Below are 13,883 nucleotides of genomic sequence, written 5' to 3' on the forward strand. Positions count from 1 at the left end.
AAGCCTCGTCACTTGCTAGTACACGTTCGTGAGTACCGAGGACACTTGCGAGGAGAAAGAAACCGAACCGTGTTAATCGCGTCGCAGTTCGCCGTTCCCACACCCACAACTCTGAATTTACATCAAATATGTCTAATACCACCTGTTGTCAAAAACCCCAGGTAAGAGTTTTTGACTAGTATTCTGAACAATGTGTACTAAACGTTAAGATGAGGGAAGGATTGTGGCGCGCTACGTAACAGACATATGGGTTGATGTGGTGTTTCATGGCGTAAGCATCGACAAATGTTTTTGGTATGTATTTATATTTATACTTGGCAATATACTTTGACACTTAATCAGAGTTGCCTTTTCTTAAGATTGTCACCTGTTCTGGAAATTGTATGCTAACTAGATAGCTTTCGAGCAACAGTAGTAACGGGGCGTAGCTGAATGAAGTGTATGCAACGATTGCACGAGGAATGACATGTCCGTATTCATTGCCACATAGCGTTAGCTAGTTACGGTAACGGCTAGGGTGTCGCGGATGCACGTACTGCCACGATATACAAGCTGGGTCAACGACACGAAAGACAAAAGTCTGCAGTACACAGGCAGGTACTAGACACTTAAAAAACGAGGTCTTACTAATGGCTGTTTAGCCCGCCAGCTAAGCGCGTGGTCCAGCTCATTTAAAGCGGGTTGAACAGTAGCGGCTAACTGAGTTAGCGCGCCACATTGCTTCATTGTGTGTTTTTTGAACTGTCATTGCAATGTCGGTCGACCTAAGCAGTTTGGCGTTCTCCTAGCAGCTGACCTACTTGGGGAATACAGTGCAGACATTAGCCCGTGCCGTGGGCTCAGGACTGGCTGGCGCTGGCAAATGGCACTTCTGTAATGTGGTGAGCTTAAAACGATAGTTGTTTCGGTAGATAAGCCAAGGAACGGAACAAATGCTTGAGATTGTGTCTTTATCTCCTTGTAGTTTGCTCTCCATGTTACACTATCCCACATCCCCGAGTTTCAACCTTGGCGTTACCTCCCCACCACCTAAATGTACCCAGTGTTCATTGATATCCTCAATTCAGTATCACACTTCCTTTTTAACTCGCATAACAGTTGCCTGCTAGCTATATAACCCAGACAACATTTAACCATAAAACATTTAACCATAAAACATGACTAATCTTTATAAAATAAACAGCTTGTCAGATGTTTGCGCCAAGGGCTTTAGAATGTCACCTCCATGTGGTTCACGGTTCCTTCCCCTGGCCGCCGGCCCCCGCATCAGTACCTCCACGGTCATTTAACACGTTGAGACTAAGGGGGGGGGGGGGGGGGGGAAATCCGCTTGTTCGGCCGTCAGCATCGAAGCTTCTGATACTTTGGGTGTCAGGTGCAACTAGACTGATTCAGCGAGGAGGACTCATTGTGATTCGGCCATTTCCACTGTTATAATCTACGGGCCCGCTTTGTCACTGCCTTGCAAGGAACGATAGGTGTATAATCCACCGTGGATTCAAACCCCACATCCTGATTCTTAATGAGCGCCGATATTTATCGTCCTTGTTGCGCAGTTTTGGTTCTTAATTATCATGTCATACAACAGGTAGCTTCTTGCATCAAAATGTATGGAAATTCCCTCACCACTTTGTATTTCGTACAAAAGGCATTCGGAACGTATGGCCCGCGGCATTAATGAGTACATTGCACTACAGAGCCCATCGCGGCCTCATTTCACCATGCCGCTGTGGAACAGACCGGTTTATCATCATTGTGTTTGACCAGTCACATAGAAAAGGGATGACGCGTTGAAACGAAAGTAATCCATTTTGATGGATCTTTCTCTCTGCTCTCTTTCCATGTCTGGCTTTCTCCAAAAAAAAAAAAAAAAGTGTATCCCTTCTTGTCTGTCTAATTCGAATTATTATTATTAATATTTTCACTCGCATTTCCTCACTGTATTTGGTGTGACTTCCTCTATTGGTCTTTGTGCCATGTGATTTACGGACACTTGGATGTTGATGTTTGCAGAAATACTAGTTCCTTTTCCCCCAGTCTGTTTCTTGTCTATACACAGCTCCCTTGTCAATCTGGAGAGTTGTCAAATCTCAGCTCACCACTATTGGAAGGGGGGGGGGGGGGGGGGGGGGGGGGGTAGAGAAAGTCAGTCGTCTTAAAATTGCATGATTACTATTCTGTTAACCTTTAATCTCAGGGAGAGAGTTTATCGTTTATCACGAGGGGAAGTTAAGTGTCTTTTTCAAATGTTAATCAATTCCCTACATCTGAAGGTGTGCAACTTACTAAAGACATTACTTTAATTCAGTCCCATCATGGATCAGTTGGCATGCAGTCTGAATTCAGTCAGGTCTGGCCAGAGGGAGTCTGAGTGACGGGAATAGAAAAGACCTGTGGATAGTAGAGGGGTGGGGGAAGGGCAGTGGAGGTGTGGGTGGGGGAAGGGGGGGAGGGGGGGGGGGGGGTTAGGGGGAGGGGAGTGTGGTGGGGGTGGAGGAGTAGAGAGGGATGAGTGGGGGCGGAGGAGTAGAGAGGGGGGTGCAGGGGGATGAGGCTAAGTGAAGCCCTGGAGCGGGGGAGGAGAAGGAGGAAGTAGGAGGAGAAGTAAGATGGGACGGGGGGGGAGGAGAGGGGGGTGTAGGGGGAGGGGAGGGGGGTGTAGGGGGAGGAGAGGGGGGTGTAGGGGGAGGGGAACATTCTAAGTGGAGCCCCGGAGCGGAGGAGGAGAGCCAACTTAAAGAAGGTGCTAGCCAGTGAAGCGTTCAGTGGGAAGCGTCCCTTTTAAATGTTACGTAAAACGTCAACAAAACGAGGCCAGCTAACATCTGCAAATGGATGGTCGTAGCAGCCGAAGGTTCCACGCAGTGCTGTGCACACAGGAAACACAATAAGGTCTTTTTATTCAGCTATTTCTAGCAAGTGCCAGTAGCACCCACCCGCACATGCTGTCGTTAGCAGCCAGTTCTGCCGGCGTAGCTGCGTGCAAACACACACACCACACACACACACAGATTGTTCAGTTTTCAACGTGTGACACGCCTCTGTGAAGTCATGTGACATAGCAGTTATTTTCCATCTCTATGCAATGCATTTTTCCCCCGTATTTCCCTTAATTAAAGAGTTCGGCATCGCCCAGACCATCCCTCCCCACCCACCTACCGCACATGTTCTTTTCCTTCTACCTCTGTTTCTCTCCGTGTATTTCTCATGATCTTGTGTAATACTTGCACGCGATTGGACATTTCCCTATTGGTACATATAGTCATTTAGTCATTTACTTTTTGTACTTTTTGTCAGACGTACAGAGCAGGCAGCAGAATCTGCCTGTGCTTATTCTCTTAACCACGCCTGGTTAAGCTTCTGGGGTCGTCTGCTATATGATTTCCAGGCTGGTTTAGATGTATGGTACTGTTGTCATGACTGGAGCTATTGATTTGTTTGGAAAATCAAGCGCCCCTAAGGGGTGTGCACTAGAAACTGAAATAGCAGTTGCGTTTCCCTTCTAACGCTCGCAGGCCCACAAAAGCGTACGCTCTCTCAGTTTGATGCTGGTTACTTTTTATTTATTTTTAACCGGCTAGACAAGGTGTCCTAGAGATAAAAAAAAATAAAAGTCCTCATACAAGAGTCCTTCATACTTGTCCTTGGGTTGAAAAGATTTTGCGTGCGTCTCACATTCAACAGCTGCAGTCCCTGATTGGATGGAGACGGTCGTTATTTCCAGCTGCGACAAAAACCAGTCTGTCTTTTCACAAGGACATCCCCTCACTACAGCCCATAGTGGTTACAAGTGGGACAAATCGGCCTGCGATTGCAAGTCAGAAAGCTGATATAGGGGCCATCGTTTAACACGTACATTGTGTCAAGCATATTTTAATGTGAGTTACTGGGAAAAGCATTTTGGTTGAGGGCCCAGCTAGTGTAGAAGAGAAGAGATGGATGCATCTAAACATTTACTGCTCGGATTTATCTCTGTGGTTCGAGATTAGCTAGTAGGAGTTTTGCTGGCTGCATCTTGCCTCACCACAACAGAATAAGACTTCATTTATCACCCCACACACGCTCTGACTATATTCCCCTTGTGTGCGTGGCGGTTGGACGGCATCAGTCTCCCATGCCACACACTCCAGGGAGGAATGAAGGTTGTTATTCCGTTTTAATTCCTCCATGACATGGCAATCGAGGCCTCTTAGTCACTCATTACTCTCTCTCTCTATCTCTCTCACACACTCAAGTTTCAGATGAGACACTTTTGATAAACCACTTGTTACCGCTCCATGTGCATTGCGTGCACACTAGAAAAATAATGTTGGCAACTCTGTGTAATGAATTAGAATCTCAGGCGCCTGTCCCAACACACACACACACACACACACACACACACACACACAAACACACCTGCCAGATTTCTTAAGAACTCGTTGCAAATGGCATGTGGATTGGATTTCAGACTGATGCAGCTGTTACGGTTTCTCTCCTCCTTACCTCCCCCTCTACGTGTGGGAAGAGCAATCAAACGGTTGGAATCCCTCTGATTTATTACTCCCTGCCCTACCCTTCCTGGTACCCTAGTGAGAGTGACCTGACCAGAGGAGAGAGATCGGGGGTTAGCATAGCCAGCGTGACAATATCTTTTTTTCTTCCTCCTAAAACTTCCTAGCTAGACAGGCTACTGTGGAGGAATTCACAGATTATCTCTGTAAGTGTGGCCTGTTCCTGGTCAGCTGTGATTGGTTGACGGCCCTGAGCAATTGAGTTTGCCTCTACGGCTGGGGAGAGGAGAGGATTGAGCCGGATTAGGCAGTCCTTGGTGGGGCTGGGTCACACGTGGCTGTAGGTGGGGAAACTAAGGTGGTGGGCTGGGCTTTAGGTCAGTTACCAAACTAAAGGGCCGGAAGACCCCGGAAAAGACCGGAAAAATCCAGCATGAAATGGAACGGGAGGGAGGGGAAGGGAGGTTTAACGCGAGCGACTATTTTAGTAACGGGTGACTGTGACGTGATATCAGTTAGACTGATGGGCCTCCTACCAGTTTAAAAATACTATACTAATATTAGCTTGATATTTCTTGTTTTGCTTCCTTTTTTTAAATTTAAACTGAAATGACTTAATTTTCTCTTTCTCTTCTTCTCCAGGTTATAATGCACGACCAACACAGAAAAAGTTTGACTCTATAGCCATAGGGATCCCGAGGACTTGATTGGTCGCTTCAAGCCTGATAGTTTGCATCGGTGCGACTGCCCTCCCCCCTCCGTTGTCACCCGTCTGGTTGCCTGGCATTGCTTCCGACTCCCCCCCCCCTCCTCCCTCAGCTGGTGAAGAGGACTTGAGTTCCCTTGTAATCTGTCAGCCTCTCTCTGTCTCTTCCTTCGGTTCCTGCTCTACTGTCACCAGTAGCTCTCTCCGGATTTACGTCATACACCATTCGGTAAGGCCATCACTAATGCATGGGGTAGATTATATATGCACTCACACAATGCACATGCACTTAATCTAAATCCTTCGTCGTGATTATTAATTGATGAAAACAGCTGTTGGGAAATATCACTCTGCTTCTTTGACGAATACCTCGTTGGGACTGGTAATCTTTTATTTAAATGTGATTTAATTTTGTCCTTCATCCCTACAGGTTTTTCTTCCAAATTCTGCGAAAATGATTCCCAACGGTTTTCTGATCTTCGAGGACGAGACTTTCCTGGACTCCACTGTGGCCAAGATGAACGCCCTGAGAAAGAGTGGACAGTTCTGTGACGTCAGACTGCAGGTGAACACCCTCCCTCCCTCTTCCACCCTCCCTCCCTCCTCCTTCCACCCTCCCTTCTCCTTCCACCCTCCCTCCCTCCCCCTTCCACCCTCCCCCGCTCAAACTCAGACCAGAGAATGTCCAACGTCTATCTGTTGTACCAGAAGTAGTCCCGTATCTCGCGCCAACAGCGTATCCCTACGCCAAGCGTGCAGCGCCCTTCCCGTCTTATCATATGCGCACTGCCATTTGATTTCGTAGATCCATAGAAAGGCCTCCCTAGAACCTTCCCCCGAGGCGCCTCTAGCTTGACCTTTGCCCCCCGTCCTGTGTCGCAGGTGTGCGGCCACGAGCTGATGGCTCACCGTGCCGTGCTGGCGTGCTGCAGCCCCTACCTGTTTGAGGTGTTCAACAGCGACATCGAGCCCCACGGGGTGTCCCACGTCACCTTCGAGGACCTGGACCCCGAGGCTGTGGAGGTCCTGCTCAACTACGCCTACACTGCCCAGTGAGTAGCCCCACCCCCCCGTGACCTTTCACCCCCCCCTCCTACCCTCTGACCCCTCAGGCACACCGGTGAGCTGTGTCAGATCGCGTTGTCATTCTCGTTGGGTGTCGCTGTGTTTTTTTAGGTTGAAGGCAGACAAGGAGTTGGTTAAGGAGGTCTACTCTGCGGCCAAAAGGTTCAAGATGGAGCGTGTCAAACAGGTAGGACGACCTCGCCCTAAAACCTTGAATCAACTTTAAATCAAAACCAAGACCTTTAATTAAAGACAAACCTGCTCTAAGCTTGTACCGGCCTAAAGTGGCGCCGGGTCAGACCTGAAAAGGCTTCGTACAAGGTTAAGAGTGGTAAAAGGTTAAAGCTCCGTAACTTCTTCTTGACGTTGTCAAAACCTCCTAACGTTCATCCCGTCTGGTCGGCCAGATCTGTGGCGACTACCTGCTCACCAAGATGGATTCCCAGAGCGCCATCTCCTTCCGCAACTTCGCCAGCTGCATGGGAGACGGGCGCGTCCTGGCCAAGGTGGACGCCTACATCCAGGAACACCTTCTGGAAGTTTCCGAGCAGGAGGATTTCCTAAAACTCCCCCGCCTCAAAGTGAGCCCCCCTTCCCTTGGTCCACTTCCAACTGTCACTAGCTGTCACCTGGCTCGACATGAAAAATCCTCAGCACGGGCTCAGTCTGCTGCTTGAGTAACAGATTGTAATTTTAGCTGCTCGACTTTCGTAGATTAGGGTTAAGGTTAGGGGAGACTTGTGCTTCATTTAGACGCTCCCGTAAATCCCCTGACAACGTATTTGGGGTCAAAGATCACCTTTTAGATGTCCACAGCTTTGCTGCATTAAACCAAAGGCTTAATTCCCTACACGGGGGGAGGGGGGGGGGGGGTTATTTAGCTGGTAGTGTTGATAAATCACATATGATTGGTGTTTTTGACTTGGATGTGAAATCGTTTTTTTTTCTTCTCTGCTGCGTCTAGCTGCTCCTACAGTCTGTCCTCAACCACAAATTTGTGGTTGTGGACGGCCCATCCTAGCTCGGTTGTTTTTTAACCCCCACTCCCTGTGGGTCGTGTGTGTTTCCAGTTAGAAGTAATGCTGGAAGACAACCTGGCCCTGCCGAGCAACGGCAAGCTGTACTCCAAAGTGCTCAGCTGGGTTCAGCGCAGCCTGTCGGAGAACGGCGACCACCTGGACAGGCTGATGGAGGAGGTCAGTACCGCTGCTCCACCTCCTCTCCCCCTCCCCTCCCCCCGCACACCACCTCAACACTCCTCCCTGTCTCTTTCCTTCCCTCTGAGATTGAGAGGTTTGCTCCGTGTAGGAGGCTGTGGAGACGAGTCACCACGTTCTAGGACTGTTTGTTTTCTTTCTCGTTAAGTTACGCAGTAGACACTGTCCCTGGCCACACTGCGAGCTAGAGGTGAGCAGAAAGACACGAGGAGACGTGACCAGTTTCCTGTTTTGCTGTCCGTCCGCCCGTCTCCCCTCCCCCCCCCCCCCCTCTTCTATGATTGGGTGCATGGTTGATGATGGCTCCACCCACCCGGTGGCATTGGTCCTTCCTCTTGTCAGTCAGAGGCCGGCTTTAGAGGTCTTGCCCCCCCTCCCACCCTCCTCCTCCTCTTTTTTGCTGCTTCACTGATGCCTTTCTCTCGTTCGTGTGTGTGTGTGATGGACCAGCCCTCCGGTACTAACAACTGTTCCTCCCCGTTGATTTATTTCTCCTTTAGGTTAATTAGCAGCAGCAGGAGACGAAACTGAAGAACCAAGACTGAACCACCAGGGTAAAGAGAGAGAGAGAGAAAAGAGGGGCGAGAGAGGGAGGAATGAAGCCCCCCTCTCTCGCCCAAAACAACATTGAAACGAAGCTCCCATCTGTCAGTGACACACACACGCACTTTTACGTGTTAAAATTCACATAGACACCCCTCAAATCTGTTCCTGGTACACATGAACGGAATGCAAATACTGGAAACCCTCCAGAACCATGTATTGATACACGGTGATTTATACAGTGTGGCTGTTTCACTCATAACTCATTCTTATATCACATGCTCAGTATAGCTCCATCAAAGCACACCTCAGTGAAGCACAGATGGGCTTTTCAACACGACTCTCTCATTCGTTGGAAAATACACTGGATTCCTCCATCGTTTAACGGCCACGCAATGTAATGGGAAAATACGTTTTTTTTAATTTTTTATCCCAAATAGTCTGTTGTGAAGAGAACCTTGAGCTGTTTCTTGCAGGATTCTCCTCCTCTTAACAGTCCTGCATGTCCCTTATCACAAAACTTTTTGTGTTTTCAAACTTGATTAGCTCATTCCAACAGTTACTCGTTCCTTGCGTTTTGAAAACTCTTATGTATTGCTGCAGCCAATCCCCTTCCAGAGGTTTGAAGGTGACATCCAATCGGCAGCGGCGGTGAGACAGAAGAGCCCTCCCCTTCCTCCGCCTCCCTCTCTCCTGAAGACGTTTCAGATGCTGCTGCTGTTGCTGCTGCTGCAGTCGTCTCCTCCCCCCGCCCCCACTCCTCCCCCGCTCCCCCCCCCCCCCCCCTGCTCCTTTTCCAGACAGGATGGGAGAGAGGGAGGGAAGGGGGGGAGGCGGCGTATGGAAGTGCACACGGCAGCTTCTACCTTGACCCCTTCAGTGTACCGCGCCTCATTTCAGTGTTTTTGTGTGTGTGTGTACAAAAAACCTGTCAAAGACATCAGAAGACCGCCCCCCCTCCCTCCACCTACCCACCCACCGTGTTGCCGGGGCTCTGCTTTGTTGTTGCCATGGAGACAGCCACATGGTTGTTGTGTCCCTGTGTGTGTTGCAGGTGCAAACGCTGTACTACTCTGCTGACCACAAGCTGCTGGACGGGAGCCTGATGGAGGGGCAGACGGAGGTGTTCGCTGGGGAGGAGGACCACCTCCAGTTTGTGCAGGTAACCAGGACCGCGCTCTGCTCTGCTAGTCTGCTGCACGTTTCACCCAAGGGGGGGGGGGGGGGGGGGTGAAGGGTTTGTGTGTTGGAGCCCTTCCCTGCAGCAGTCTGTATCTGTATCTGTGCTCTTGCAGAAGAACCCTCCCAGAGAGAGCAGAGCAGAGACCCAGAGACAGCTGAGCTGCAGCTCCTCCGACAGCCAGTCACCCAACACCCCTCGCCAGCCCCGCTGCTTCAGAGAGTGGAAGTACATCGCCTCAGAGAAGACCACCAGTAAGTCTGTGTGTGTGTGAGGATGTTACAAGGGATGATTAGGTTTGTCTGATGTGATTGAATTAATCTTCAGATGTGGCAAGATGTTGACTCTGTGTGGTCTTGCTGACCTCTCTACAGGGTACACGTGTGTGTGTGTCTAATCGAACTCCATCTCAACGGCTTGTCGATTGTTGACTAGGCGCCCTAGTAAACAAAACTCTCCGATAACCTCCAGAACAGTTTAGTGCTGGTAACTGGAGCAGAGCGGGACTCACCTCCACCTGTTGCTCCCCCAGGCTGCACCTACCTGTGCCTGGCCGTGCTGGACGGAGTGCTGAGCGTGATCTTCCTACACGGCCGCAGCAGCCCCCAGACGTCCCCGTCGGCCACGCCCTGCCTCCTGAAGAGCCTGAGCTTCGAGGGCCAGCCTGAGGAGGAGGAGGAGCGCCCTCTCTCTCCCATGCACTACGCTCGCTCCGGCCTGGGCACCGCCGCTCTGCACGGACGGCTTGTAGCCGCAGGTGAGCCCCTTCTTCTCCTCCTCCTCCTGTTACTGCTCAGCTCCTGGCTGTTGACTGTGCCTGTCCATTAGGGGTGGGGGGGGGAAATGTATTCACATTTGAATCACTAATCAGTCTGCTAGTGATTCAGATCGATTCACAAATTATATATATATATTTTTTTTATATATACCTCACAATTCGATTCTTGGGGTGGTGATTATTTTCACAAAATCTCCCAAAAATCGTGAATCGATTTTTAATCAATCATGACCCTAACAATCAAATTGTGAGGTAGCAAAAGATTCCCACCCCTAGTGTCCATGTAGGGTGTGATGTGTCTCTGAAGCCCTCCCCTGTCTGTCCTCTCCCCAGGAGGGTACAACCGGGAGGAGTGTCTGAGGACTGTGGAGTGTTACGACCCCAAAGAGGACCGCTGGACCTTCATAGCCCCCATGAGGACTCCCAGGGCTCGCTTCCAGATGGCCGTGCTCATGGTACCTCACCCACAACCTGCCTGTCGCCCTTCCTGTCTTCTGCCTGTCGCCCTTCCTGTCTTCTGCCTGTCACCCATCCTGTCTTCCGCCTGTCGCCCGTCCTGTCTTCTGCTTGTCGCCCATCCTGTCTTCTGCCTGTCGCCCATCCTGTCTTCCGCCTGTCGCCCGTCCTGTCTTCTGCTTGTCGCCCATCCTGTCTTCTGCCTGTCGCCCATCCTGTCTTCCGCCTGTCGCCCATCCTGTCTTCCGCCTGTCGCCCTTCCGGCTGGATAATAACTGGGCCCGCCCCCTTCCTCTCCTCTGATAGGGTCAGCTCTACGTGATGGGCGGCTCTAACGGCCACTCTGACGAGCTGAGCTGCGGGGAGACGTACGATCCGCACGCCGACGAGTGGGCTCAAGTGCCAGAGCTCAGGACCAATCGCTGCAACGCAGGTAAGGAAAACATTTGGCCAATGGGTGAATGCGTAAACTGCCGATTGGCTGGCTGTGGAAGGTGTGAGCTGTCTGTGAATGGCTCTTCTCTTTCTGCCCAGGTGTCTGTGCCTTGAACAACAAGTTGTTTGTTGTTGGAGGATCTGACCCCTGCGGGCAGAAGGGTCTGAAGAACTGTGACGCCTTCGACCCCGTGAGCAAGACCTGGAACAACTGTGCCCCCCTCAACATCAGTACGTCTCTCTGCCTCTCATTCTGCCTCTCCTGTGTCTCTCCTCTCTGCCTCTCTCTCTGCCTCTCTCCGTGTCTCTCCTCTCTGCCTCTCTCTCCTGTGTCTCTCCTCTCTGCCTCTCTCTCCTGTGTCTCTCCTCTCTCCGTGTCTCTCCTCTGTCTTTCTCCTCTGCGTTTCTCTTTCTGTGTCTCCGTGAAGCCGTCTTTTCGTCCAGAACTGACACCCGTGTGTGCATTTGTTTCGTTCTCCAGGGCGGCACCAGGCGGCGGTGTGCGAGCTGGAAGGTTTCATGTATGTGATCGGAGGGGCGGAGTCGTGGAACTGCCTGAACACGGTGGAGCGCTACAACCCTGAGAACAACACCTGGACCCTCATCGCCCCCATGAACGTGGCGCGCAGGGGGGCAGGGGTGGCTGTCTACGCAGGTAGGAGCCCCGACTGGAACGGGGGGGTGGGGAGGGGGGGTGGGGAGGGGGGTGGGGAGGGGGGTGGACATTATGGTTCACAGTCTTCAGGCTACGTGACTATATACATCAGAGTTCAGGTTCTGTCTGATCCCTGTTCTTCTACTGTGGGGAAACATGCAGCCTGGAAGTACACATTGTTCTCATACCATCTCTTCTCTTTTCACTGGCAGGCAAACTGTTTGTGGTGGGCGGCTTCGACGGCTCTCACGCGCTGCGCTGCGTGGAGGTGTACGACCCCGCCAGGAACGAGTGGAGGATGCTGGGAAGCATGACGTCGCCGCGCAGCAACGCGGGCGTGGCCGTGCTGGGAGATGTGATCTGCGCCGTAGGAGGCTTCGACGGGAACGACTTCCTGAACACTGTGGAGGTGTACGACCCCGAGGCGGACGAGTGGAGCAGCCTGGCTGAGGCGCTTTGCCCCTCCGCCTGAGGGGGAGAGGGGGGGAGGGAGGGAGAGTTACAGGGGCACCTTTCCCAAACTAACAGGCTTAGTGACGTAATCGTGTTTTGTGATGTTCTGTGCGTGAGCAGGGGTGGGTGGGAGGGCGTAAGGGTATTGATTTGGGCATCTTGAGGGGTCTTCAGTGAAGACTGGCTTATTTTGGGAGGGGGGGGGGGGGAGGGAGGGTTGCCGAAAGCAACTTGACGCCTTTGCATATTGCATACGATATTTCTTTTGTGCTGTATATATTGTTTGTTTTCCTCATTTTGTCTTAAGAATGCCAACATTTAATACACATTAACGGCTTTGTTGTTTTCGTTTTTTTTTTATGGGTTTCGAGGGTTTTCGATAAAGGCTACTGACCTAAAATAATTCAGGACCGAACGGCCTGGATCTGCGAGATACTGGAAAACGTTTGGTTGAATTGATTAAGAAAGTGATTCAGAATGATTCTTTTGAAAGTTTTTTTTCTTTTTTGGCTCACACATTTAAACTATCTGTTTGAAGGGTTACTCAGCAGGAGATTGCCTCATGGCTACCGTGTCATTTCAACTAAAGCTGGATTGCTTTTCGAATCTTTAATGATGGCCTTTTTTATATTTTTATACACTGCAGATTTACCAATAGACAAAAGGTATGGAACGCACATGTCAGTGAAGTCATGAAATGAAACTGTGCCAGTTTTAGTATCGCATTTTTAGTGCTCACACGCACAACCGTGCTTCTGCTAACCAAATCTTTTGTTACTGCAGTTTGGACTACTTAAGGTAGATGATGTTTACTGAATAGCTTTTTCTTTTCTTTTTTTCTTGTGCTGGGTGTAAAAATAAAAAAACAAAACAAAAGAATTATAATAATAATTGACATTTAGTTCTCAGGGGTGGGGTGGGGGTGTGGAGTTAACATGATCACGTGGGATCAATTCTGTATCACATTTGTAAGGTCACATTTCTTAACTAATAAACCATTTCAACCTGAAATTTCCCCTTTTCTGGCTTTCTCTTCCAGTGAGTGATTAGGCTTGGTGTTTGAGAGAGAACCTAAAGAGTAGGACGACCACTAGCCTGAGATCAACCTGAGAACCAGGACAGTTACATGTAGTCATTTAGCCAGAGCGACTTACAGTAAGTACAGGGACATTCCCCCCAAGGCAAGTAGGGTGAAGTGCCTTGCCCAAGGACACAACGTCAATTGACACGACCGGGAATCGAATTGGCAACCTTCTGATTACTAGCCTGATTCCCTAACTGCTTAGCCACCTGACTCTGTTAGCCCTGCCCAGTCCTAGTTCCACCAGCTCCTCTCTGCTCTGTGGCACATGGGATCTTACTGGGAGATAATGGTCATCCCTGCTTTTCAGGCTCACGACTCCCGTAAGCTTCCTCTCATAGTTTCCACCAGGGACTACCTCCACTAAGTCGTTTCTGTCTGTGCCATTAAGCGTCTAAATGGGGAGAGATTACACCAAGATCACCTGCAGTCCAGAGGGAGGGAGGGAGTCATTCTGGGTCACCGCTGCCCAGTGTGTTCGCCCCGCTACGATCCTGGACACGGGCTCGTCACCCACGCCCCTCTGATCCGTCCCTCCTCCCCCGCCGCGTCCCGTTCACTAAAACAGGCGCACCCGTCAATCATCCGGAGGCCGGAATTAGGCCACAGTGTAGGCAGGGGGGGGGGGGGGGGGGGCAAAACCAGAATGCCGGGTCACTTCCTGTGTGGTTCTTAGGTCGTGGCGGTTCAATGACACGCGTCACCTTGACCTGCTCACGAGAACACCCTCCCTCCTCTCCCTCCCCCTTATTGCTTAGTCTGGCGTGTAAACGTGTGGCACACACACACACACGTTCCAGCAGCTGTAATCCCCAGGCTGA

At 50.6% G+C, this 13,883-nt stretch overlaps 1 protein-coding gene across 1 annotated transcript; it reads left to right on the forward strand.

The window, feature by feature from the left end:
- Positions 1-12,992, forward strand: ivns1abpa (influenza virus NS1A binding protein a). Its single transcript, XM_047052050.1, has 15 exons — positions 1-161; positions 5,136-5,428; positions 5,630-5,764; positions 6,082-6,251; positions 6,376-6,451; positions 6,672-6,845; positions 7,335-7,460; positions 9,079-9,186; positions 9,320-9,458; positions 9,737-9,961; positions 10,316-10,437; positions 10,745-10,871; positions 10,973-11,104; positions 11,355-11,528; positions 11,741-12,992. Exons 3-15 carry the CDS (start codon positions 5,654-5,656, stop codon positions 11,998-12,000), a joined length of 1,944 nt encoding a protein of 647 aa, XP_046908006.1. The 5' UTR covers positions 1-161; positions 5,136-5,428; positions 5,630-5,653; the 3' UTR covers positions 12,001-12,992.
- The last annotated feature ends 891 nt before the right edge of the window (positions 12,993-13,883 follow it).

The sequence above is a fragment of the Hypomesus transpacificus genome, unplaced genomic scaffold (genome assembly GCF_021917145.1).
Source record: "Hypomesus transpacificus isolate Combined female unplaced genomic scaffold, fHypTra1 scaffold_195, whole genome shotgun sequence".
NCBI lineage: Eukaryota > Metazoa > Chordata > Actinopteri > Osmeriformes > Osmeridae > Hypomesus > Hypomesus transpacificus.